The sequence below is a fragment of the Anas platyrhynchos genome, chromosome 1 (genome assembly GCF_047663525.1).
Source record: "Anas platyrhynchos isolate ZD024472 breed Pekin duck chromosome 1, IASCAAS_PekinDuck_T2T, whole genome shotgun sequence".
Classification (NCBI taxonomy): Eukaryota; Metazoa; Chordata; class Aves; order Anseriformes; family Anatidae; genus Anas; species Anas platyrhynchos.
In genome coordinates this window covers 177,364,777-177,390,676 of record NC_092587.1, presented here as the reverse complement: position 1 = coordinate 177,390,676, position 25,900 = coordinate 177,364,777, and the positions used below count along the sequence as shown (strand labels likewise).

The 25,900-nt window shown below is 39.1% G+C and overlaps 1 protein-coding gene across 6 annotated transcripts in view; it reads left to right on the top strand.

Moving 5' to 3' along the window:
* Positions 1 to 25,500, top strand: part of ZC3H13 (zinc finger CCCH-type containing 13) — a 47,322-nt gene extending 21,822 nt beyond the window's left edge. For 5 of the 6 annotated variants that reach the window (XM_038173407.2, XM_038173413.2, XM_072032545.1 and 2 more), the window contains 14 exons: positions 626 to 786; positions 2,097 to 2,294; positions 3,643 to 3,816; positions 7,098 to 7,408; positions 8,400 to 8,864; positions 9,739 to 9,918; positions 12,128 to 12,671; positions 13,718 to 13,821; positions 14,159 to 15,172; positions 16,205 to 16,714; positions 19,621 to 19,776; positions 20,683 to 20,883; positions 24,256 to 24,419; positions 25,022 to 25,500. In XM_038173407.2, coding sequence (XP_038029335.1) covers positions 626 to 786; positions 2,097 to 2,294; positions 3,643 to 3,816; positions 7,098 to 7,408; positions 8,400 to 8,864; positions 9,739 to 9,918; positions 12,128 to 12,671; positions 13,718 to 13,821; positions 14,159 to 15,172; positions 16,205 to 16,714; positions 19,621 to 19,776; positions 20,683 to 20,883; positions 24,256 to 24,419; positions 25,022 to 25,192 — 4,353 coding nt within the window. In that variant the 3' untranslated portion in view covers positions 25,193 to 25,500. The remainder of the gene's footprint in view (positions 1 to 625; positions 787 to 2,096; positions 2,295 to 3,642; positions 3,817 to 7,097; positions 7,409 to 8,399; positions 8,865 to 9,738; positions 9,919 to 12,127; positions 12,672 to 13,717; positions 13,822 to 14,158; positions 15,173 to 16,204; positions 16,715 to 19,620; positions 19,777 to 20,682; positions 20,884 to 24,255; positions 24,420 to 25,021) is intronic. The other variant, XM_038173410.2, reaches the window with a different exon arrangement.
* The last annotated feature ends 400 nt before the right edge of the window (positions 25,501 to 25,900 follow it).

Sequence of the window (25,900 nt, the reverse complement as noted above, 5' to 3'; positions counted from 1 at the left end):
TAGTTGCAAGTCACGTATCATCTGTTCAGTCATCTGGCACCATAAACAAGTTTTCTCCTCTATGAAGTCAGCTATTAAATGAATAAGCAACTTTGCAGTTTAATGATTTAAAGCTAATAAAACCTTTAACAGAGATGGTGTAGGAGAAAACGTAAGGCATAACTTATACCAAGTCCCTTTTCCTACGTGTCTTGTGGTAACTGAGGGAAAGTAGAGTGACAGATGGGCAAAGCTGTTACCAAAGTGCTAGAAGGACTAATTTTGGAGAAGACTTTAAAAAAAAATAAATAAAAGAAGTCTGAAACAAGGTCCTTCTTTTCTGGACAAACTTGAATGCTAGCTGGGATCATACTATCTGGGATTATACTAACTTCAAAATTTTCGTTACAGTTTTTGCAAATCTTTTCTTCCCCCACCGTTTTTTTGGCATGTTTCATTTATGGTGTTCTTGTAAGCTAATAAACTGTTTTGAAAACTGTACGGTTAGTTTATTGGAGGTAGATGTATAAAAGTTTAAGATCTCACATCTCGACTGTTACTGTTTTTACATATGTGACATGTATCAGCATACAGCAAAGCTTTTGAGCATCAGTCTTTTAACATTTAATATATTCTTTACCTCAAGATTTCTCCTGAGGTGGTTAGATCTAAATTGACACCATCACCATCACCAAGAAAGTCTAGCAAGTCTCCAAAACGAAGATCCAGTCCCAAATCATCTTCTTCGGCTAGTAAGAAAGAAAAGAAAGCGTCTGCTGTATCTTCCCCACTTTTGGATCAGCAGAGGTCAGTCCGTACAGATGCATCTTGGGAGAACGTGGGAGTGGAGAACCACATTGATTTTTATTACTGGGGCTTTCATAATTAACACAGTTTTTCATTTTCCTTGCTTTCAGAACTATTGATTTTATAACTTTAGGGAAAAGTCTCTAAATTATGCAGCGTGAGTCATCTACTGTGGAAAATTGCTACATGCACGTAGTTGTCAGTTGACTGATTTCATGCTTTACAGCAGGCCTTTTCTCTTTGAATGTCCAGAGTGTCTGGGATGTGATGAGGAAATAAAAATAACTAAAGTGAGAGACAGCTTTCTTTGAGATGCTGCAGCCTGCAAAGTAGCTCATCTAGACTGAAGTGAGATGTTTAAAATGTGACCATCTTCACATTCTGTTGGTATTGCATGTTGCTGTTTGGGAAATAATGTTTGATTTTAAAGCCAGAGACTTTCTCAGGCTTCAGGAGAAGAAAAGAAGAGGCGTAATGTGGGTGAGGGGAAAAAAAAAAAAAAGCACAGGAAAGGGTAAGATGCATGAAAGCTCCAGGAAGGTCAGACTGGGCACCTTGCCACAAAAAGTCAGTCTCCTGAAACTACGTTCTTGATGGCTGCAGGAGCTTTCAAATGACTATTTGGTGCTTTTAGATAGAGAAGAAATTAGAAATTTCTGGAACAGTATAAGCAGACACGTCTGTATTTGCAAAGCAAACAAAACCTTTAAGAACAAACCAATGGTTTTTGCTACAGGAGGATGGAGCATGGGGATAATATGCTACTGGCATGTAGTACGTGGTAGCATCTAGTTCGTAGGGTTTATGTCAGTGATAATTTATATGAAAAAAAATGGTGTAAATTCCTTTGTAATGTGAAATACATACTCAAAAGCTTTATCCTGCATCAAGTAGTTAACGGTAAATCTAAGACATGAGTGATTGAAGTCATTTTCCGTGCTTGAGTGGGGTGTTGCATTGCAGAATTGGGAGTCTAAACAGACAAGATACTCCAGAGTTCTGGTCTTGTGGTGTATGCAGTTCATGCAAAGGCATTGTAACCTTGGAAAATAGTTCTTTCTGAATGGGAGCAGTTCCTATTTTTGCTTCAGAAATAAAGGTTACAAATTGCAGAGCTCGCTGTGAATTTTTACCACCTGCATTCACCCTTCAGTCAAGTTCCTGAGCACTGCTTGCTAATGGAGTGGCAAATCCTATCCTAAAAGCTTCAAGGCCCTTTACATTGTACTTTCCTGCCAACATTTGAAAAATCATTATTTGAAGTAGTTGGCAGTCCTTCATTTTTTTTTTTCTTGTTGGTTTATATCTAGGAGTTCTAAAAGTAACCAGAGCAAAAAGAAAGGTCCTCGTACCCCTAGTCCTCCTCCTCCAGTACAAGAGGAAACTCCGTTAGGAAAAAAACACAAAGAAAAACATAAAGGAAAAGAACGTTCAGAGGAGAAGACGAGGGAGGTGAAAGAGAGAGGCCGTGACTTTGAAAGGCACAAAGAGAAAAAAGAGAAGCAGAGGTAAGTTATAATGCATTATTAGCTTTTACTCTTAAAAGCAAGGTTACATTAATGTTATCAAAACACAGAGTAATAAGGGATTTATACCTGCCTTGCCAACAACCATTTCAGTACTCATTAAATATTTAAATGCCTTATGTAGTTTAATAAACTATAACTAATATATTAACAGGTTTAAGTTGCACAATAAGGTTTTCATATGCCCTTTTGAAAGACTCATTATTTTTCAGAGAGTTGGATCTTCACCAGTGAAACAATTCATTTGCCAAAGTCTTTATCAAAGTCATTTACTTGTCTGCTTGCCTGCTTTTCTGAAATCCTAGAGGACTAATATCTTTCTAAATTGGCGGTGGCACATTTAGACTTTCCCTGACCTTCTGTAGGTTAAAAAGTATTGCTGAAGTCAAAAGCTATTGCAATTCTAGAATTTCATCACTGATACATAATGTGTGTGTGTGTGTGTGTGTGTATATCAAATAGTGAGCTTACATGACTATTTCCATTATTTTCTGAAGTTTAGTTGTCCATTTAAGTTGTTAAACATAACACTTGCATTTTTAAGTCCTGTATTCCTTTGATGAAAATAGGGTATGTGGTCACAAGTGCATCTTTTGTAACCAGTATAGCAAAGACTAAGAGGTTGAAGACCAGTAAATTGTCTATTTTTAATCAATGTAGTAAAAACACAGTAATTTGTTTAAAAATATTTTATTTCACTCATACTTGCCCACTCTATTACTGGAAGGCCATAAGCAGTAGAAAAAAAGCTCTAGGTAGTGCTGAAAGGGTCAAGAGAGTAATTGGCTCATGGTTGTACTATATTTAGGTATTGCTATGGTGACTGCAACCTTTAATTTCAGTATTGGATTTTTGTTGACTTTTTTATAATAGAAAATCAGACGTAATGTCAGTGCTTCGTGATGTGAAATAGCTGAAGGTTCGGAGATATTTTAAATTCATTTGAAATTGCGATTAGTGTTTGAAAATGTCTGTGAACTTAAGGATTCTCAAATAAAATGTTAACAGAAATGTTTAATAGGGCAGCAAAAGAGTCTCTATTAATAGGAATTTTGTTTCACCACTGCCTGAAATATCAGGTAAAAATATAAATGTATTTTGGTTTTACTATCTTATAGTCCTGGATTTTATGATCCAGAAATCAGGAAGAAATTTAGTATGGGTCTTGCATTCCTTAGTTCTGCTAACTTTCAGGTAATTTCATGAAATTACAGATGGAACAAAGCATTCTTTAAGAGTAGTTTTTGACCTCGTAAGCACAGGTTCATTCTTGGAAATGTACTGATGTCCTGCTATGCCTGTTGAACAGACTGCTCTTTTTGATTCCCAGAGATCCTTCTGAAGGCTCCCATAGGCAGAAGCGTTCTCCCAGTCCTGCAGATCATTCTGGCAGCAACTCCTCTCCTTCCAGAGAGTATTCACCACCTGCTGCAAGGCGGCGACAAGCCTCCCGAGCCCCAGCAAAGTCAACTACTCACAAGCATAACTTTTCCCCCTCTCGCAGGTAGGTGGTCAGTTGCAAAGATTTTCATTAATCTCGTTTAGAAACTTCCTCTGTTGCTTTGCCTATTTGAACTTGAGCTCAGAGGCTCCTTTATGTGTATTGGTGTTGATGTGAGGTTTTTTGGTTGTTGGTTTGTTTTCAAATATTATAGGTACCTTTCAAGTCAGGAACACAAGTCATTGTGCAAGTTGCTGTTTGTCAGTTCCTCTCAAATGTTTTGGCTTGGGGTGGAGCTTTAGAAGTTTGATAGGAGACAAGCTCTTTCTGTGATGCTTTGGGAATTTTTTTTCCTCTTCCTCCTCTCGTTGCTTCTTAAAGATCACAAAATCTTTAAGAAAATTTTCAAAAATTACAAAAGCAAGTGTGTCTGACTTACACAGAACAGTTTCAGAGACCCTTCAGAGAAGATACAGTTCCTATTGGTTCTAGGAGCCTTAGAGGAAAACCTTTTGCCATTCTGAGAAAATTTACTGGAAACCACCTTTGCAGCGCCTCTTTCCCCATTTTTTCTAGCCTACTCCAATGTTCTGCTTGTTGCTACTTGCAGGGAGGTTCTATGCAGATATACAAAGTGTTGTGGAAGGGAGCTAAGCTGGGAAGAAAAGTACCTCTTGCCTTCTGCTAGAGGCAATGAAGCAGGTTTTGAAATGTTCTGTTTGTCTCCAAACAGTTGATAGTCTTCCACGCAAGCAAATTTTGGTTACCCTATGTCTGTTACATATGCTTCGTTTAATGGTGAAAAGTAAACGCAGTCTTTGTTTAAAGACAGTAAGTAATGAAATTAGATTTTGTCAGTTCTGGCTGTTACAGAGTTTCAATTTGAGTGCTTTGGAAACTTTGCTACTAAATCCAGGCTGTTTTAATTGTATGTGAGCATGTGTACAAATGGTCATTGTAGAGGCATGCAGGCTACTTGTTCTCTCAGGGAAAGTGTCTTCTGCTTTCAGTGGTCAAATCTTTCCTCTCGTGATAGAAAGCTACAGCCAGCATAAATATGCAGTCACGGAAACAAAAAATTGAGTTTACTCTTTCCTGCAATCCTTGAGGAATGCCTCCCTATAGCATGCACAGGAGACTTCGAGGTTTTTTTCTTTCTCCAGACAAAAGAAGCTACACGCAAACATCCTGGAGGTCAGACTGCACGTAGACATTCAAGGCATCCCTAAGCTACAGGAGTGCATCAGCTGGACCCCATGCACTCTTACTTACACAGACAAGGAGATGCAAATCTTAGTCTACTGCTGAGGACTACAAATAGTGTCTGGCACTGACCATCATAGATGCATCTCAGTGGGATAGTTTCCAGGCCTGGCAATATCTGAGCATACAGGTTCACAGACACTGTATGAATTAAATCAAAAAACAGATACAGCCTGTCTCGACGTGTCTCAGTTAAGCGTGTTATAAAGGCTGATTTTACTTATTTTTATCTCACCCCTTTCTTTCTGACATTTTCCTGTGTGTTTTTCTAATAGAACCAAAGTGGTTCTGTTCAAATGTTGTTGCAGCTGTGCTGTAAAAAATTTTGTTTGACTTCCCTCAGTTGACAGGTCTGAAGTTGAAGTGCCTCAAGGAAAAGTCACAGTGCATCCGTTAGTGGATATATCTGATTCTGTAATGGAATCCAGGTGTAGAACCAACACCTTTGTGAGACTGGTCCTGTGATAACCAACGCACTGCTCCGTGGGGCTCTGGAGGCAATTTTCTTGAGTCACTGACATTGACTATAAGGAAGGATAAAACACTGATATTAATAGAAGATTCCCACTGTGATGTATTTTACCTAAAAAAAGACTTCCTTACAGAGTTCCTACCTCAGGTCGCCAGTGATTTCACATAACATTCTGTTCTCAGAGCTTTGCTCCTTGGAAGCTGAATCATTGCTCTGTGTTCTTGACATAAGGAAAGTCTTTCTAGCTGCACAATGTCTGGGTCTTTTAGAAAATGGCCTTAGCTGTGAGATCCGCTGCTGAACAGCATTGATGTCTGTCCATTTGGGTCCTGGAGAGCATTGCGACACTCTGTAAGCCTGCTAATCTGAATTATTTCAGAGCTCCTTCTATTCAGAGCCCAACTGACATCAGCTACCTTGCTGAGACAAAAATCTTGACATTTGCAAGGTACTCAGCAAAAGCTGCATTACCTATATAGCTGTAACAACTGCTGAGCTATTATGGAGTACTGCAGGAAGGTCCTGCCTTTGGTAAAGTGCTCCTTCCTTTGTGAGTCACCTGAAACTGAAGAATTCATCTGGATGATCAGGGTATTTGTTTGAAGTCACTGACACTTATAGGCATGCATATTCAGAAGCAGGAACTAAATTGCTTAAGTGATTTTTTTTGAGAACATATTGTCTGTGTGTGGTTATTCTGACTCTTCTCTTTGGAGTCTCTGAAATTTTGTGAAGTGGAAGGCAGTTGGGAATAAAGGGCAATGCGTATTTCATGAGAAACGATGCTTTCATGTTGCTCAGATGCTGATAAGTAATGAAAACTACTGAGCTCAAAGGCTTGAAGCGTGGATGTGTCCACGTTAGACTGCGCATATGATAACATATTATGAGGAAATCTGTTCACTGGTATGTAAATGATATTTAGCTAAGCTATGGGATTTCCAAGATGAGAGACACTTGGTATATATTTTTTCTTAGTCTATTAGATAAGAGATCTCCCTGCTTGTGGAAACATTAATGCTTGCTAAATTTTTAAGTAGATATGCTGTTTCTAGGTTTCTAGGATTCAGGCCTAAGTAGTTCAAAGGTCAACGCTTGTAATAAAAGAAATCAAAAATAATAAAAAAAAGGAGACACCACTGTTCTCTGAAAAAAAAAATGCTATTTGGGAGGAAGGGGGGATGCTTTTATGTAACACCGTATAAAAGGTATCTGCCTAATTTTATCACAAAGACCAAGAAGTAGCATATATTGAAGAAAACAATTGTACTTGGTTCATGGGGTGGGAGAAATCGCATTTTTTCCGACTCTTCCCTCTCTTCCCCTGGGAAAGCAGTCTAATCTATGTAATGCAGTATATGTAATGTAATTTTGATTGAAAAACTTGTTCTGGGATATTAAATAAACTATAACCATTTAGAGATAAGTATACTTTGAAATATACGAAGGCAGATTAGTTGAATGTTATAGACACAGCACTTGTTTTCAACAGGACAGAGGATAGAGAATGCACAAATCAGTTTAATCCCTCTATTTTGTGTAGGGTACAGTAATACAACTTTTCAAATAAAGTTATTTCATACGTGGCTATTCTAACCCTTCCTTGCAGGTCTGCCTCTCCGTCAGGTCAGCATCATTCTCCCATATCCTCCAGACATCACTCCTCTTCATCGCAGTCGGGTTCTTCTGTTCAAAGACATTCTCCTTCCCCACACCGCAAAAGAACCCCTTCTCCCTCCTATCAAAGGACAGCTTCCCCGCCTGCGAGGCGGTCATCTTCCCCCTACCCCCCACGCTCTTCCTCTTCTCCTCAGAGGAAGCGAAGCCCTTCAAGGCACCGATCTCCTGGAAGAGAAAAGGGAAGGCACGATCGTGATCGGACTTCACAGTCTCACGATAGGCGCCACGAAAGGCGGGATGGTATGAATAAAAATAACATTTCCAACAGATGTTTGTTTGCAGATTGCATTTTGAACAAGATTTTCGGTTTGTGGCATGATCTGCACCTATCCCAGTGGCCAGGTGGTGAAGAAAGCACTGGTAGAAATCTGTATAATTCTTGCTGTGTTTGTGGTGTTGTTTTCAGGGACTGTGCAAGGGCATTGTTCCTGATAGGACTGCTTAGGTGGTAGGCTCAGCTGGTTCAAGAGATCCTGTAAGCATCTGTTTAGATATTTTTTGTGTAATGCAGTGGTTGTTTCTGTAGGTAAGTGATCCTCAGTTTGTATGAGGCATATACTAGAGGATCAGATGCTAATCCAGTCATCACTGATTGCTTTGTCCATTGTCTTTTTCACTGACATTAAGTGAGGTGTGTGCAAAGAGTCATTCCCTCTGGAAATCTTTAAAGTTGGTCGAGCAATCTGTGATGGTCAGACATGCCATTTCTCTTGATAGACAGATTATAAAGAGAACATATGTCAGCTTTTTTTAGACTGACTGTAAACTCACTTTCCTTTAGCAGTAACATTGTAAATAAATAATTTTTAAAAATGATTTTGTCAGGGCAAAGAGGTCTTAAAAGCAAGTGGTCTAATTATAGCACAAATTTATTGAAAGTGTGTGTAGAGAAAACAAAGGAACCTATGATTGTAGGAAAAGTGATCTTACCTTTAAATTACTGAAGTGTGCTTGATTTCTTATGTCTTAGAAATTTATTTTTACTATACTTACTCCCCCTTTGAACAAGTAAATATTTGTAAAGCTCAAATTCACAAAAAGATGTTTAAAGCTTAATGAAATATGTAGGTGGATACCAAGAACAATCTTACCCTCCTTCTTACACACAAAATTTAAATTAATATGTGTAACAGAAGTATATTTTGACTATTATTTTAGTGTTACTTGTCCTCTAAATTTTTGCTTGCTTTGATTAAGCTCAGTATATAACACTCCTTTAAACATTTTACAGAAACTAGAGGGAAAAGGGAAAAAGAAAGAGACACAAGAGATGATCGTGATTATGACCAGGAGCAGAGCACCTCCAGGGATCATAGAGATGACAGAGAATCTCGGGATGGAAGAGATCGGAGAGAGACGAGAGATACCAGAGATCGGAGGGAGACGAGGGAATCCAGAGACACTCGAGACTCCAGAGATACAAGGGATTATAGCAGAGATAACAAGGATAGTCGTGATCAAAGAGACTCACGTTCCACGCGAGATTCTCATGACTACAGAGACAGAGAAAGTCGGGATGCCCATAAAAAGGATGACCAGTATCAGGAGGACTCACGCAGCTATGGAAGATCCCATGGCAGAGAGGAGAGCTCTCGTGCCGAAACAAGGAACGACTCCCGAAGTGACTCCAGAAACGACAGCAGAAGTGATCGAACTGGCCGAAGTCGAGGTAGAGGGCCAGAACTATCTGATAAAGGTATTACATGATTTAAATAAAAATAAATAATAAGTGTCCTTATTATTGGAGATCAAGCACTGACACTTGTATTACCTTGTTCGATATAACATGTGGAAATGCTGCCAAATAAGAGTTTTTAGGAGCAGCCGAGGGAACTGGGGGTGTTTAGTCTGGGGAAGACAAGGCTCAGGGGAGACCTCATTGCTCTTAATTTTTCTGCAACCCAGCCCTAGGTTTTCCCATGTGCCACAAACGCAGGAGGCTTATGTGCAGTGCAGGATTAGTAGGAGGCAGCATGTCTCAAAGTACTGGGTAGCAATTCTTTGTTTTCTCGAGTGCAGCTGCGTAGGCACTTGAAAACCATCTTTCACCCTCGCCACCCTTCTTGATTGACCATAAATGCAATTTTAACCTTTGGCAGTATTTTTGAAAGCCTGATGCACTTTGTAGAGCAGCTTCACTTATCACCTTTTACCTCTCTAATAAATGGCATTTAAACATTTTGCAGTAAGAATAGGCCGTACAATTTTTACAGGGAAAATGATCTTTCTTATTCTCCTGCTGCCAAGTCTGTAAGTTTACATCATACTCGGAACAAATATGAACTGGCTTTTGGACTGTTTTAATCCTAGTCAGGAGACCTCGTGTTGTGGCTAGGGGAGGGTGAGGTAGGAAATCTTGAGTCTGTGGTTGGAAAATAATAACTTCACAATTAAAAGGTGTGAAATTTAAGAGGTTTTGGTTAAGTAGAGTTTGACAGTGCAATTTTTATTTCTGTGAACGGTTAATTCAAGTTTGTTAAAAAGTTGCTGCTTTAGTTAGATGTTATAAAACATCACTGGATTTCCTGACGTGTGGGAATTCATCTTCTATATCGGTACATCACTATTAGGCAGTCGGACTAGAAGCTCCCAGGTGGATGGTCACAGCAGTAGTGGAAACTACCATGACAGCTGGGAATCACGGAGTAGCTACCCTGACCGAGATCGCTATGATAGTCGAGACCAAGCAAGAGATTCCTCCTTTGAAAGAAGACATAGTGAACGGGACAGGCGTGACAACAGGGAAAGAGGTATTTGTATGTATATTTTTACACACAAGTATATATGGAGTTGAAAGTATATGTAGGAATATGTTTTTCTATCAGTTCCTTCCACTACATAAATAATTGCATGCTGAAACTAGTGCTATCCTTCATGTAAGTTAACTTTGTTAGTACAGGTAGCCAATACAGATACCAGTGATCATGGAAAGCATGTACAAGACTGTTCTTTCAGACACAGTGTGCAAGATGTCAAACTTTTGCACCTGAAAGAGGTTGCCGTTGTCTCTGAGGAACTTAGTATCAACTGCCACTCTGGAGAATAATTGTATTGCTCACCAATCAAGAGAATAGGAGGAGTCAAGCAAATAAAAATAGTATGGAAATGAAAGGATGTGAGGAATGAATACAAAATGAAAATGATTTTTTCTATCTTAAGAAGAGAGTTTTGGAAGGGAAAGGTGTGTTGTAGCTGTTATTCACCTTCAGTTTTTCAGAGGAATGTTTTGTATGCTACTCTGTGAAATGCTTTTTGGCTCACTGGAATGTCTGTTATCACCTATTCTTGCGAAAGGTTTTGCATTAGATTCTCTCATGTCTTCAAGGCAGGGTTTCAATAAACCTGATCTCCAGACCTTCTTTTCCTTGTCAGCTGAAAACCCTGCAGTCTGAATGTGTCTGGAAGGTTGGCTCTTGCAGACTAGTGTTCACCTCTTCCACCTCCAAACCTCCAGTAAATGCTAGATACCTTATCACATAATTTGTACGTTCCTTATCAGACCAAGTTTTTCATTTTAAAAAACCAACAATTTGGAAGTAAAAACATGTTATCACAACAAAGTCATGTCAGAAATGTTGACGATCCATGTTCAGTTGTCTAATACACTTACAGGCGTCTTGATTCATGCAAGAGTTGTGTGTAGATGTTTTGTCACCCAAAACTGACACAATAAGCAAGCGTTACAGAACTTTTGTATAAAGCCTACTACTTCTTATGCACAATAAATCAGATTATAAACTTACAGGCACCATTAAAAGAAGATGCAATGCATTCATGGAACCATTTACTTAGTCTGATCATTTAAATCTGTAAGAAAAGAAGTGTTACATCTATGACAGAAATGTTACTCGAGTTTGCTTTTAATTTTACCTGGTAACAGGGGAGCATTAAGTCATTGTTAATTCACTCAGAGATTAAAATTGATTAAACTAATGGAAATGCATGTTTTATTGACTTAGCCCTGTTCAAGCTCTGTCTGCTTGTCCCTGGTGGATATGGTCTCAATTTACAGGGAAGTACACTCAGCGTCAGAGTAATGGACCTAAAAATACCAACCTCTATTCATGCCCTTCTTGTTCTTTTGTATAATGCTTTGAATATGTATTGTGAAAGAAGTTTGACTGGTCTGTTCCTGTTCAAATGCTACAAATGTTAGCATAAAAATTGCTATAAAGTAGTCAAAATTTATATAAATATTCCAAAAATATCAAAAAATAACTAACAGAATGCAGCCAAATTTAGCCTTAAGTCTGTGGAGAATAAATACCCTTATCTAAGCTGTCTTCACTATCTTTCTGGATCAGTTGTTTTCTGTATGAATATAATTTTCTCCATGACCGTAGCCCACTGTCTGAACACTGAAAAACTCACCTTATGTGAATGCATGTGGAAGCTTACGGCAGTTATGCTTCCTGTAGCTCATCCTCATCTCTCCCTTTCTCTTGGATTTGGTTGTGTACTTCTTTGCAGGGATCTCTTCTTCTGTGAGGAGAGAGGACAATATTTTTTAGAAACACCTAGTAAAGTTACAGGAAAATAAACAGTGTAAGTTCTTATCAACTTGAGACTCTGAATTTGTGGAAGTGAAATTTTCTTATGGAAGTCTTGATACTTGGTTTTCATATGGATGTCATTCTAAGCTTTCCAAGATCCTGTAACAGATTCTGAATGACTCCGTAATGTAATAGTAATGGCTAGACTCTGAGGCAGTAAAATTAGCTTTTGAAGCCATTCAGAAATGCCCAGTAGAAAATAAATTTTTACAGTGACTTTTCTCTAAACTAAGGACAACTCACTCTTGAAATACTAGAAAAATATTTCAGAGCTACAGAACTACAACTTTTCAGTTGGCACAAACCAGTAGCTAGATTGCCAGAACACCAAGCCATGGGTGTTTTATTAGTGGAAGCAATGTACATCCCTTTAATTTCTGGTAATCAAACTTGCTTCTCTTCACAGATACGAGAGCAAGCTCACCGGTACGACATCAAGGACGAAGTGATGACCTCGAGCGGGACGAAAGACGAGAAGAGCGAAGGGTAGATCGGAGTGATGATAGGAGAGATGAAAGGGCCCGCGAGAGGGAGAGAGAAAGAGAGCGGGATCGAGAGAGGGAGAGAGAGAGAGACCGTGAACGGGAGAGGGAGAAGGAGAGGGAGCTGGAACGAGATCGTGCTCGGGAACGGGAGAGAGAGCGGGAGCGAGACAAAGACAGGGACCGTGAGCGCGATCGAGACAGGGACCATGACAGGGAAAGGGAACGAGAAAGAGAGAGAGAAAAGGAGCGAGAGAGGGAGAGGGAGGAGCGGGAAAGGGAGCGGGAGCGTGAGAGAGATCGAGAGCGGGAGCGAGAAAGGGAGAGAGGTCGAGACAGGGATAAAGAGAGAGAGCGCCAAAGAGACTGGGATGACAAAGAAAAAGGAAGGGATGACCGCAGGGACAAGAGAGAAGATATCAGAGAAGAAAGAAGTTCAAGAGATGTCCATGAAGAAAGAAAATCCAAGTGAGTGGATCTGACTGTTCCTTCAATAACATCAATAAAAAACTCTCTTAATATTGATTTTGGTAAGATAGTAAGCAGGGGAATATCACAAGGAAGGAGAAGATACCCTTCAGAGGTGTGATCTGGAGCCGTGTCTCCCCTGCATCTGTGTTGCATGTGCTGGTGGCCCCAAAATCAGATTCTAGGCTGTGTACTATGTTGGTGATGTTAGTCTGATGCTTTTTTGCTAATGCAAAATCATGGAACTGCTAAAGTCTGCTTGTTTGGCCTTGGCTTTAATAATGCAGGCGTTCTTTGAAACCTAATAGGAGGCTGTGGTACCTTTTGTAGTCTCAAGAGTGTGATAGGAACTAACTAGGTCAGGGTTCATGACTTTGTTCATCAGATTTCTGTGGAACTTACATTACCCTTTGCACTATTGAATTTTCAACACCAGAAGGCTACCAATGAAGACATCAACAGTATTTCAAGTAAATGTGTGGTGCTTCTATTGTTCTATCTAAATGGCACTGATTCTCTCTTTTTTTTTCCATTTAGTACAATAAAATTCTCATTGTGACATTGGTAATGAGCAAAGCAGTGTTGTCCTGGATGGCTGCTTTGCCTAGAAATAATTATCAGCTTTTGTGTGAGAGGAGTATGGAATCCTATAAATCATCCAGTACAGAGTCTTCCCAGTCCCTCATGGGGAGAAGTGAGCAAGCGTCTGGCTTAGCTGCCAGCTAGGGTCAACCCACTGCAAGGATCATTGCCATAGGAAAAACTTGATCTTAATTGCCTTTTGTACTTTTTTTTGTTTAAAAAATAAAAAATAGCTGTCCTAAGTGTTTAAGTTTTAGTTTTAAGGTATCATATATGTACGACAAGACAAATACTTTTGGAAGTTTTGAAATAACAACTTAGAAAGCTACAAAACTTCCTAGCATCCTTAGATCTTCTGTGTGAGGTGTTTACACTTGAGGGATTGTATTGATGATAAACTCAATCACTGAAGGTTTTCTTCAAAGAATCCTCCAGGAATTTGACTACAAATGTTTGTCCTGCAGGAAGCGTCACAGAAACGAAAGCAGCCCAAGTCCTCGTCAGTCACCCAAACGTCGCCGTGAGCACTCTCCTGATAGTGATGCTTACAACAGTGGAGATGACAAAAGTAAGTAGGAGTTGTCTCTTTCTGCTGTAGGCAGGATCCAGCTTATCCTCTGCCTATGGAAAATAATCTCTAATCTTAAAAAGAAGAAAGCATGGGGAGAGTTTTTAAAGGTCCTCTTCCCCTTTCTCATCTGTTAAGGTGTATGTTTACCAAAATGGTAGTAATCTGCTGCTGCTGCTGCAGTTTTAAAAACCAAAAAACACAAACAAAACTTGTATAACTGAAATGATGGATTTATTTTTGTTTCGATTGATACTTCTTAGCATGTAAAGATACCAAATGTGCATCCTTTCTCCTTTCTAAACTATGCAAGTGTGTTCTTTTTCCCATTGTGTAGATGAAAAGCACAGACTTCTGAGCCAGGTTGTGCGACCGCAGGAATCCCGGTCACTGAGCCCCTCTCATGCTGCAGAAGATAGGCAGAGTCGTTGGAAAGAAGAAGAGCGCAAATCAGACAGAAAGGAAAGTTCCCGGCGTTACGAAGAACCAGAGTTTAAAGAGAGAATTTCCTCAGCAGATAAGCAAAGAGAGCAACCAGATGCTTCGGAAAGCTCCCGGTCCAGGGTTCAGGAAAACCTTGGGCACCGTCCCTCGGAAGAAAGAGACGCTTCTGATAGAATGCATGATGACAGCAAGAAAAAGTCTAAAATACAGAAGAAGGCCACAAAGAAAAAGAAAGATGATGACAGTGGGGTGGAAAGGTATGCCAATGAGTCAACGACTGAGGAAAGCCAGGTCTTCTCGCCCAAGAAAGGTCAAAAGAAGAAGAACATAGAAAAAAAGCGGAAGAGGTCCAAGGGTGATTCTGAGGTTTCTGATGAAGAAATTGTTCCACATCATAAAAAGAAGAAAGGCCCAAGAACCCCCCCTGTCACAAAAGAAGAATTGGTTGAAGCACCACCTGAGAAAACTGTGGCAGAAGTCCCCCCAAAAAGGGAAGAGACAACATTTAGTGACTGGTCAGATGAAGACGTTCCCGAACGTGGCGACATTGTTGTTCCAGAAAGAAGCACTGAGGACTCCCATAGAAAAAGTCATAGAACGAGGGGAGAAAAGGTGGAAGCCCCTCATGTTACTATAGATGATGGACCACACCGTAAACCCGTGGATCAGAAGCGCAGCAGCAGCCTCGGCAGCAATCGGAGCCATGCCTCAAGCCGACTTCGATCCCCTTCCAACGAGTCAGCTCATCGCAGTGGCGATGACCAGACTGGACGGAAGAGGATCCTGCACAGTGCCTCGAGGGACAGGGACAGGGACAGAGAGAAGAAAAGCTTAGAAATCACTGGGGAACGCAAGTCCAGGATCGATCAGTTGAAAAGAGGGGAGCCCAGTCGCAGCACATCTTCAGGTAATGAGATACGTTTAGTGAGGCTGACTTACCACTTTTCATGAGAGTGCAAAGCTACAAATCCCAAATCATTCTTGTGTGGCCATATACTCTTCTAATTTGTAATTAGGGTGAAGGGAGAGGGAGGTTCTATGCAATTCATAGTAAAACCAGAGCGAATTAAGATTCCTGGAAGTGTTACCATACTTGAAAAGTTGATCCTCAGTGGGCATGATGATTACCACTTTGTTTACGCCAAAATATTCAGTCAGCTTTAGCAGTTCATGCTGTCTAGAGGATAAAGCAATTTGTAGAACAAATGAAACTGAAAGAAAGAAAAAGTCCTTCTGCTAACAGACGGTTGAGCTAGTTTTGTATAAATAATGTTTTTAAATTTGCTATTAACATTCATTTTGATAAGGAAATACTGAAATCTAGGCAAAATTGAAATGCCCTTTCGCTCTGGGAGAGAGAGATCCATTATGATCTCTGGAGCTTTTTTTAGCTGAGGGAAATCTGTTGTGGTTCTTCTCAGGTATGCTTTTGATAAATATGAAAATCATCTTTGCTGCGAATCAAAGTAATCACAATGAACTTGTTTTATTTCTGTAGTTCCTGTAAAGAAATGGGTAAAATATTTGCTTAAAATACATACAGCATCAATAGAAAAATATCTTCCTCCTAAAGCCATTTGGCTTTCTGTTCTTAACATGGTTACATGCCTGCAAGTATCTTTCTGAATTTATTATATGATAGTTTAAAAAAAAAACGTATTTTGAAAATAATTTTGAGATGATTCTTTTTTAAAAAAAAAAAATTTTATTGCTTAAATGTGTGAGTAAATTATGCACGTTCAGTTAGACTTCTGTAATAGTTGAATTAGCCACTAAAAATGTTTTTTGGGGAGTGGGAGAAATACCATTTTTAATTCTAAGATGATGCTTTTCACAAGTCCATTTTCATACCAGAATCTTTAAAACACTTTGATGTAGGAAAATGGTGTTACGTTCATGAGCTGTACTCATGCCCCTGTATTTAAAATATTTTATCCAGATCGTCAAGATTCAAGAAGCCACAGTTCAAGAAGAAGCTCTCCTGAATCAGACCGTCAGGTTCATTCCAGATCTGGGTCCTTTGACAGCAGGGAAAGGCTTCAGGAGCGAGATCGACACGACCATGATCGAGAGCGGGAGAGAGAGAGGAGAGAGGCAAGACAGAGAGAATGGGATCGAGATGTTGACAAAGACTGGCCAAGGAGCAGGGAGCGAGAGAGACTCCGAGAACGGGAGAGAGAGAGGGAAAAGAGAAGGGAGCTGGACAGAGAGAGAGACAGACAGCTACCCGATCCTGTTGAAAGAGAGAGAGACAGAACTGTTGACATTTCCTCTCAAAAAGAATCAACAAAACACAGTGAAACAAAACTGGACAGAGATCATGAAAAAGAATTTGACAGTGTTTGTCGGGATTCTGCAGCTTCAGAGAAGGAAAGGCCAGACAAAGATTTAGGACCTTTACAAGGTTTTGAAGATGGAAACGAAGCTGAGAAGGTGGAGAGTCTAGAAGGTGAGATATTCTGGGAAAGAGCCTTCACCGTCAAGTATTTCATTCTTCCCTAAAGAATGAAATGCTAAAAGCACAATGCTGAACTGTATTAGAACACTTTGCTACTGAAAGGTGTCTTGGCCCCAGCTTCTCTACTGTAGAAGCAGGATAAGGGAGAATTCTGGCAAGCAACTTCTTATTGTTAATTGTGTGAATGGTAGTGTTTCATTTCTAAAGTTTCGAGTCAAAGAGGCATTAGGATATGCCTCATAAATGATACAATTTTGCCAAGGTGTAACATTTCTGCATAGGCACTTTGCTGAAACACCAAAGGTTTGATTGCCTTGTTAAACCGTTATAAGATATATTTTTTAGTGAGGAAGTCACAGGTAATGAATGAAAAAAAAATGAGGGTTGAGTTGCAGCTGTTCTTTGGGATTTTTTCTGCAGAGCCCAATTACCATAGAAATGATAGTCTGATTAGTAGATGAAACATATGTATGGCTTGGCACAACAGTCCAAAAATTACTTTACTGAAGTAATCTTATTAACTGTAGCTTCAATTTGCCGGCTGTAATGGTACTGGGGAAAACACGCTTAGGATTAATAAATAAAGGGCCAAATGCTGACAAATTCACATAGCTTGAGCTTTGCTAGAAGAAAGAGCTTGGGAAGTACATCTAACCCTTATAAAAATGCAAAAAGCAGAAATCTAAATCCAGAGTAAGTGGTGTAAGTTATGGTTATGTTCAGTAAGTAGGGTTTTTTTTTGGTGATCGTAGTGTTGTATCCTCTAATAAGCAGGAAGATGATGTGTAGGACTTGGAATTCGGGGTGTTTGGGCTGGTAAAGCCTCAAGTCTGTAGTCTTCAGAAACAAATTAAGCTTTTGTGGCTTTCCGTAAGATACCAGCACGTTGTCTCATCGTATCTGCATTCTTAAAAAGAATTATCTTATTGTAGATACCTGTTCATTTGGGCAGTCTGGAGAGGATGAGGAGGGCTGTTTTATTACCTGCGATATCTCTTACCTGATTGCTCACAAAATGGTCATTACGGTTGACTGGTACAATTGAGAAAATTCCATTTAAGGAGATTATCTGTGGAGTGGAAGCATTTGTCAGAGATAATATTTGGAGCGAGCCTGGGGAAAGTCTGCTCTATCTTGGTACAATGGACAGAATTCATTCATTTTTAAGCAAAAGGAAGGAATGGTGTAGTAAATCTGAGAGTACAGCGTGGTAACTTCAGAGAAGAGTTGGTGAAAGGCTGTTCTTAGGTTTATCTTCTGTTTCAGAGAGGGCCTAGAGCCAAACAGACTTTGAATATTAAATGCGTTCTTAGGTCTAGCCTTTCCGCAGACTTCTTGTAAGAATCTTAATATGAATTCGTGTATTTTTCAAAGGTTGTGTGTTATCTGAAAATGATCATGTAGGAAGTTATGGTATATTAGTCTAGGATCTAGGATTCTTTCTTTTTTTTTCTTTTTTTTTAAGAAGAAAAGTCTTGTAAAATACTAGGTGACAATTTTAGTGACACAAGCTATAAACAACATATTTCTGATCTTCTAAGATGGTAGTGTATTTTATTCTCTTTCATTAATTGTTACTTCTGTTCCTTCTTTTAGCTGTGTTGTGTTCAATCAGAATTAACATAAAATGACATTTCAGTAAAAAAGCAGTAAAGGTAGTGATAATATAATTTAGAAATTATCAACCTGATTTGAAATTCAGTCTTCTTTGGATTACATATCGAGAACCGTAGATTGTTGTTTTTAATTGTTTCATACAGTAATTTTTAATGGTCCATCTGTGCCATCCAAGCATGCAGTCACAGTGAGCTGGTGGTGTACCTGCTAGGTCCATGTGGAAACAGAAAATGGGTCGTGCAGGCAGTCAATATTTAAAATCACAAGATAGAAAATGAAATCTAGTAAAGATTGCTATACTTTTCCCTTTAAAGATGATAGCAAACTAACTGAATAAAATTTCCAGATCTGGTGATGGTAAGGAGGTATCTGGTATTTATTTGGATCAATGACTGCAGTACATTGTCTAACATGATGTGTGAGGGTATAATTACTTAATTATGGTGATGTGTTGAACCTTAATGTGTTTACTTCAGGAAAAGGTTTAAATGATGCCCAAGATACTCGATGCTTCCTCCAAAGTGCTGCCAGGTGGTCTGAGTAGTTAATTTACACTCTGCTGGCACCTCTTTTACTTGTCTTTTCAGTGCTGATTTTTAGATTAGTTGAGGTGACTTTTCTTTTCCTGCAGGCTTTACAAAGGAAAAAAAAAAAAAAAGGTGAGGGGATATCTTAACACAGAGGCAGTTTCTCTTCTGGGTAGGGAAGATTGGAGAAAATAGATTAGTCATCCACAGGGGATGACCCCTGTAAATTGTGTCAATTTTGTACTGTGCAACTGATTGCAAGTACCTTGGCGGAGAATCCTAAGGAAGCCTGAATTTGAGCAGCAGGGTTTGCGAATGCTTCAGTCAGGTCTTTCAGTGCTGGGGGTGAGAGAATACCTTCAGAGGTGCCTTTCATGAGCTGCAAGCTGCTACGTTTGAGTTAGGATTCATGTGCAAAAGCATCTGGTAGAATTCATGGTGGTGCTGCATAACTACATATCGGATCATCAACTTAAATTTATTCTGAATATGGTCTTCTACAAGCACGTTGAGTAATACCGCACAAAAAATAATTGGCTAAGATGTGTGAAATTCAAACAGCCACTTTGTCTATGTGAGAAATAACTTTGTTTCCATAAGTGAATACCTTTTTTTCATTTTGAATATACTCAACCCCCCAAAAATTAACAAGCTCGTTTATGGACCCTGTTTTTTTTTTGTCAGTCTGCTTGAAGCATGTCTGAAAAACAAGAATGATTGCTTTAAAGCTACAGTCTGTATCTGTGTCTGTAGGAGGAGAAGATGAAGCAAAGATTGATGATGTTCAGTCGCTGGGATCTGGTGCTGGAGAATACGAACCAATCAGTGATGATGAACTGGATGAAATCCTGGCAGGTGATGCCGAAAAGAGGGAGGATCAACAAGAGGATGAGAAGATGCCTGGTAAAAGTACAACAAAACCCCTTTATGTTTATTTGAATATAAAGATGAGATCTGTTTGCATGTAAAGCTACTTTGTTCCTTCTCAAAATGTATTGTAATGTAGAGTAGTTGTGAATTCAGAGCACTGTTTTTGTGCTCCTCAGTATTTCTCATTTTTTCTGTAATGCTTGGGTATGCCTGTGAGGTATAGAGGTAACTAAAAAGTCCTGGGAACTTCATTTTGAAGTAATATTTATTATGTTTATAGCTAGAAGCAGCAGCTTTGGTTATATAAATGTTATAAATGAACATAAATGATTACAAATGTTAGCCCATTTGGAGCTGATCATTATTTGGAACTGATATTTTCAGGAATAGATTTTTGTCCATGCTTGAATGCTTCCCAAATGCACTGGGAAACATGGAATCTTCTAGGTCACCTGGGCTATATGATCAGGGTTCATATTTAATGTAATAAATACACACCCACAGTTGTATGGTTATTCAATGACTAATATATACCCTTCCTTTGAAAACAGCAGCATCCAGAGTTGAATAGCCAGCTTTCTAAGTATTTAATTTGGATATATCATAGCACGTTAGTGGTTCTGTCCAAATCTGCTGTCTAAGCAGGGTCTGAGCAGCCTTCCACAAAGTGATTATGATCAAAGTGAAACAGAATGTTATTTTAATCCAAGAAGCTTTATATTGTAAGGAACTGTATGCCCCTTTTCAGCACCAATCAAAGTGAGTTTGAATGTTCTTATCTGAAGTGTCCAAGGAACTGTCTTTGAGAACTGCAGAACAATGTTCATCCAATGTACATTGGATGATGTACATTTAGGAGACAGGGATGTCTGCAGCATGTGAAATTAATCAGCTGTGGTAGGGGGTGATGACATGGTAACTCATTTTCTGTCAATGTTTTCACAGATCCTGTGGATGTTATCGATGTCGATTGGTCCAGTCTTATGCCAAAGCAGCCAAAAGAACCACGGGAGGCTGGGGCTGCACTCTTAAAATTCACACCAGGGGCCGTTATGTTGAGAGTTGGCATTTCCAAGCGACTGGCAGGACCAGAACTCTTCACCAAAATTAAAGAGACTTGCCAGAGAGTATTAGAAAAACCTAAAGGTAATTATTTTTGCAGGGTTTAAACTGTCTTTTTGTGCTTAGTAAAGATACTTAACGAAATGGGTTCTAGTTCATTATTCCAGGTTTCCAGGCCATAGAAAGTGTATCCTGAGCATTGCGTAAAAAATTCAGGCATCTAATACAGCTGTATATCAATCATATTAGTGTTCCAGCAGTGTTAGAGAGATCTTAAAGAACTGCCTAAACAACATTTTTTGTCATAGTGGAATATTCTTTTGTGAGACCATCTTGAATTAATGCCTGGCCTGAAGTGTGTCGGCAACATTTGGAGAGGTAATGATCTTCTGCAGTGAACCAGTAGTAACTGTGTGAGGGGAAAAATAGGATTTCTTATTTTCTCTGAAGATTCTCTTGCTTGCTTTCTGAAGACTTTCTCCAGAATGCATAGGTAGGAGTTCCTGGTTCAGAATGAAGAACTCAAATGAAATTCGTGTATTATGTAGTAGAAGTGAGAAATTAAATGAATAGTATGCAGGTCTAGCGCTGGGTCAAAACACGTGGGCATAAGACATGCATGATGGATGGAGTGGGCAAGAACTAAACCAATGGTATTCACTGCAGCTGTGTAGGGTAAGTAGGGCTTTTGTGTGAGAGAGGGTACTGATCATCCCAGGAACCAGCTGAGCTGCTTGCAACAATTTACTTGGTAAAATTGTTACTGAGGTCTATGAAACATTTGTTGTCTATAAGATCCCTATGCAAATTACTTCAGGATCTAAATATGATAAAAGTGTGCCTTATAAATAACAGTTTCTGTAGAGTCCTTGGTTTTAGGGAATAGGTTTTTGTTTTAACTCTGTAAATTCTAGTTCTTGACATGAAACCATAGAATATCCTGAGTTGGAGGGGACCCACAAGGATCATCGAGGCCAAACCCTATTTCCAGGAGCGTTGTCCAAACACCCTGCAACAGTACTCTAATTCTTTGCAACGTTACCCTTTGTGCAGTTGTCTTGTTAACCTTACAGTAAGATTGCTTTCAAGCAGTAGAGAGGGAAAAAAAAAAATGAACTTGCTTCTCCAAGCCCTGTTAATCTTCATGAATTTCACTGCTTGCTTGAACCATTAGAAACGTATAACTGTTAATCATGGTCAGTTGCTACTGTTCCTACATTTCTTTTAAAGCCCAATTCTATGCAGACATTTTAAATGCATCTTATATAGCGTAATTTGAGGTGTGTGCTTGGTATCAGTGACTATTTTGCAGTGAGCACTTAGTTATTTCCATGCAGTATTGGCATTTTTCTAGCTTAAGAGAAAATTGTAGCTCTTATGCTTAGGAATTTAAGTAACTGATGTAATTGATGCAGTATTGTATCTTCCTGAGTATGCAAGCTGTCTGACATAGTAAAGCTATGAACTGTGTCTTTCTCCCTTAAGCTTTAATTTTGCTGCATACTTCAAAAGGAACTGCAGTGCAGAATCCACCTGGCTATTTAATACGCTGCCTGAAATAACCTCAGCAGTCTGTGCATGCTTCTCTAGAAATAACAAAGTCCAGGGGAGTGGTGATAGTAGGAGTCTCTCTAGCGCTGCCTCTGGGTTGTCTCAAATGTGCTCAGATGCAGGAGAACTTTGCTCTGGAGAGGAAGGAAGCTTGAATGCCTCTGTTAATTTCTCTTTAGCGTGTGCAGTCTCTCACTCATCAAAGTTAGTACATGTGGAAGTGCCAGTATTGCTTTCAAGCACATGCATTTTCTCTGTAATCTCCTGCTAGGTGAGATGATTCCTTGTATAGTGATTACACAGCCATAATGTGAGTATTCTAAAATAAGGCACAAATTTTGGTGCCCTGAAAAATGAAGACGTTGAGCTAGGCATTCAGTTTGTGTTGCAGTGAAAATGCAGTGCTTTCATTCTGGATTTCTTTGTGGTCATATCATGTCTTTGTTTCCCTGTTTTATTCCTGATTCTGGTGTTCACTTTTTAGTTCTTATTTATGGATGAGTAGTTCCTGGTAATACTCTGAAATGCAGAAAAAAAGGAAGTGCTGGCTTATTACTGGGATTTTTGTGTTCAGTTCCTTTTGAAACAAGAATCTGTTGTAGTATGTGATGGAATTGAGATTTGTATCTGACTTTCCCTTCCCTCACCTGTTGCATGAAGTTGAGGAGGAGCATCAAACAGTATTTTGTTGTCAGATATGCTCAGCACCTGGCACATAGGCACTACAAGCAGTTTCTGTCAGCTTTGAAGTGGCCTTTTTGTGTCTTACTTGTGCTGGTTGTCTGTTGGGGTTGTCTTGATTACTTCAGTGTAGTTCTTTAACCTGTCCTCAATATTTTCTAACTTTTTTTTTTATTTCTTTTCACCTTCTTCGAAAACTAATCATACTCAGCTCCATCACAACCTCAGTGGTTTAAAGCGGTATCCTTGCTCTCTCTTGGGTGTGTTCTGCCAAACTACAATCTTTGCTTTTAGCTGCTAAATTTTCCCCGGGTTTGCTGGTGTCTGCAGTTAGGCATTCGATTCTCTGCCAAAAACCACGTGCTTTATTAAATACAGAAGATGGGATTGCAGTTATACTAACTGCATAACTTACCATTTTTTTTTTCAGTCATATTGTATCTTCTTATTTATTGTGAAAGGATTGGTTGTAAGTCAATATACTGCAGTCTTTTGGTTTTTGTCAACATTTCATAGAAAAGATGTTACAGAACAAGCCTTGCATTAGGAGCCATCTTGAAAAGCAACTTTGGTTAATGTGTTCTAGCTGCACACTTTCTTCTGATAAATGTATTAAAGGCCTAGTGTTGCTGCTTTAACTACTATTAGCTAATGCTTTAAGTGAGTCTAAAGGGAGGGAGTAGCTTATTAGCATCTGTTCAGTTGTTCTCCTGGTTCACCACAATGGATAAAAGAGTTATTGTGCATATTTCACTCCTACTTAGCTATACAAACCCTTTTTTGACACTGGTACAGTTCTCCTACTCTTTGTAGGGAAGTACAATTTTAACCACTTTTTGATTAGTGCTAGTAAACACCTTTCTTCATATGTCTGATCATGAATGATATCCCCTCTTCTGCATCAGAGCTCTCACTCAATTTTTAGGCCACTTGGTGATTGCTGTCTCAATATTGCTTTCCAGTGCTGCAGCTACATCCAAGTGTACCCATACTTACTTTCAGATGGTGAGGAATTTATTCATTTTTTCTACAAGCTGCAATACCTTTTTTTTCCCCCAAAGCTTGGCATTATTTAAAAGGCAGAAACACCAACAGTAAAATTTCAAGGCAGTTGTTAAATCTCATGCAAGATTGTTTTTAACTCCAGTAAATTCATATTGCTGTATATTATAGTTCCAAAATGCCGTGTGTTTGTTGATCTTTGTAAATGTCATTTCCTTGCAGATGCGGAAAACCTTTTTGAACATGAACTGGGGGCCTTGAACATGGCTGCACTTCTACGAAAAGAAGAGAGAGCGGGTCTGCTCAGTAATCTGGGTCCTTGCTGTAAAGCTCTGTGCTTTAGAAGGGATTCTGCAATTCGTAAGCAGCTAATGAAGAATGAAAAGGCAAGTTGTTCACTTACAGATCTGGGTTAAAATGTGGAAGCAGGTCCTACTGTGCAAAAACTTTGTCTAGGGTGGTAATTTTAGTAGTAATTGTTTATTCTGGAGCAGATCTAGTCCTTTAAATAATGGAGAACAGATTTATTGAAATATTGTAGGGTTTTTATGTTTTCATTAATCTGGGACATTAATTTAAGATGGAGACTTAAACTATTCCTTATTGTGGCATTTAAATTCTGGAGGTGCTTTCTGCATTTAGAGAATATGTAATCAAAGTAATTGGTTAAAATACATTTTCAAGTATAACTGTTGAATAATTTTCCTGCTTAAGAGTCCACGTACTTTTATAAGAATTGTAAGATCCTGTTCTTCCGAGTTAAAAGAACTTAGATACTTTTCTTTTCAAAAACAAGAGATACTTCAGCCATTTCTTATACTACAGTAGGTTTTGTGTTCTGGCAGGCTAGTAGAAAAATCTTTAGTTCTTGAAGATTTTCTAGTGAATATGCATGATTAAACCTGTAATTATTGAGAATACTTGATGTTAATTTCTCAGCTTGCATGTTAAAAGCCACTATTTTTGGTTTTTATTTTAATTTCAATAGGGTGCAACAAAACAAGCTTACACGAATCCTGCAGCCATGGACAGTGACTTGTTACGGTTGAGTCTACGGTTATTCAAACGCAAGACTGTGTGCCAGGCTCCTGGGCAAGAAAAGACAGAGGATAGTAAAATTCCACAGCCAGCTATCCAGCAAGAAGTGTGTGTGTCTTAAAGCCAACGACCGCAGCAGTTCTTTCTAGTTGATATCCCGTTCCCAGTGTTGGTACTGTTTAGAACTGGTTGGTTGGAAAGCAGCTGTAGAAGATGGAAGGAAAGACTCTGTACACAGAAAAGAATTGGGGATTTCGGTTGTGAATAAAAGTGGTAAAAAGTAGACTTCTGTGTGAAGTTCTCTGCAAGTTTTGTAATATGAATCTTACACTAACAAAAACCTGTTTTATGGTGCATCAAGTGTAATAATGTGAAGATGTCTGGTTTTAGCAGTTTATAACTCCAGCTGATATTAAAGTGAAAAAAACAGTCTGTGTATCTCTTTCCTTATTGCGAATGGGTTTGTACTCCACCACTGCAGACCCTTCACAGGTGTCTGGAATTTCTTAAGTGGCTTGCTTCCTGGGAGTTTGTCTACCTCTGCTTTTCAAATCCCTTTCCTTATTGCAGTAGCCTCTGGTGTGGATCTGGATTTGGACAAAGCTCTAGGTCTCTATCTTTAGCAGTGATTTCCTCTGATAATTTCTGGGTGTAAAAATCTAGTGTGATAGATGGAAAGAAAAACCTTTCAGGAAGTGATTTCTGACCAGTTTTAGATGTCTGTATTTATGAGACTCACTGCATTTTGGAAATGCCTGCTGCTTACAAAGGAAGACTGGTGCACGCTTTACATTCTGTACGTATCAGGACAGATCAATTTTCTGCAGTA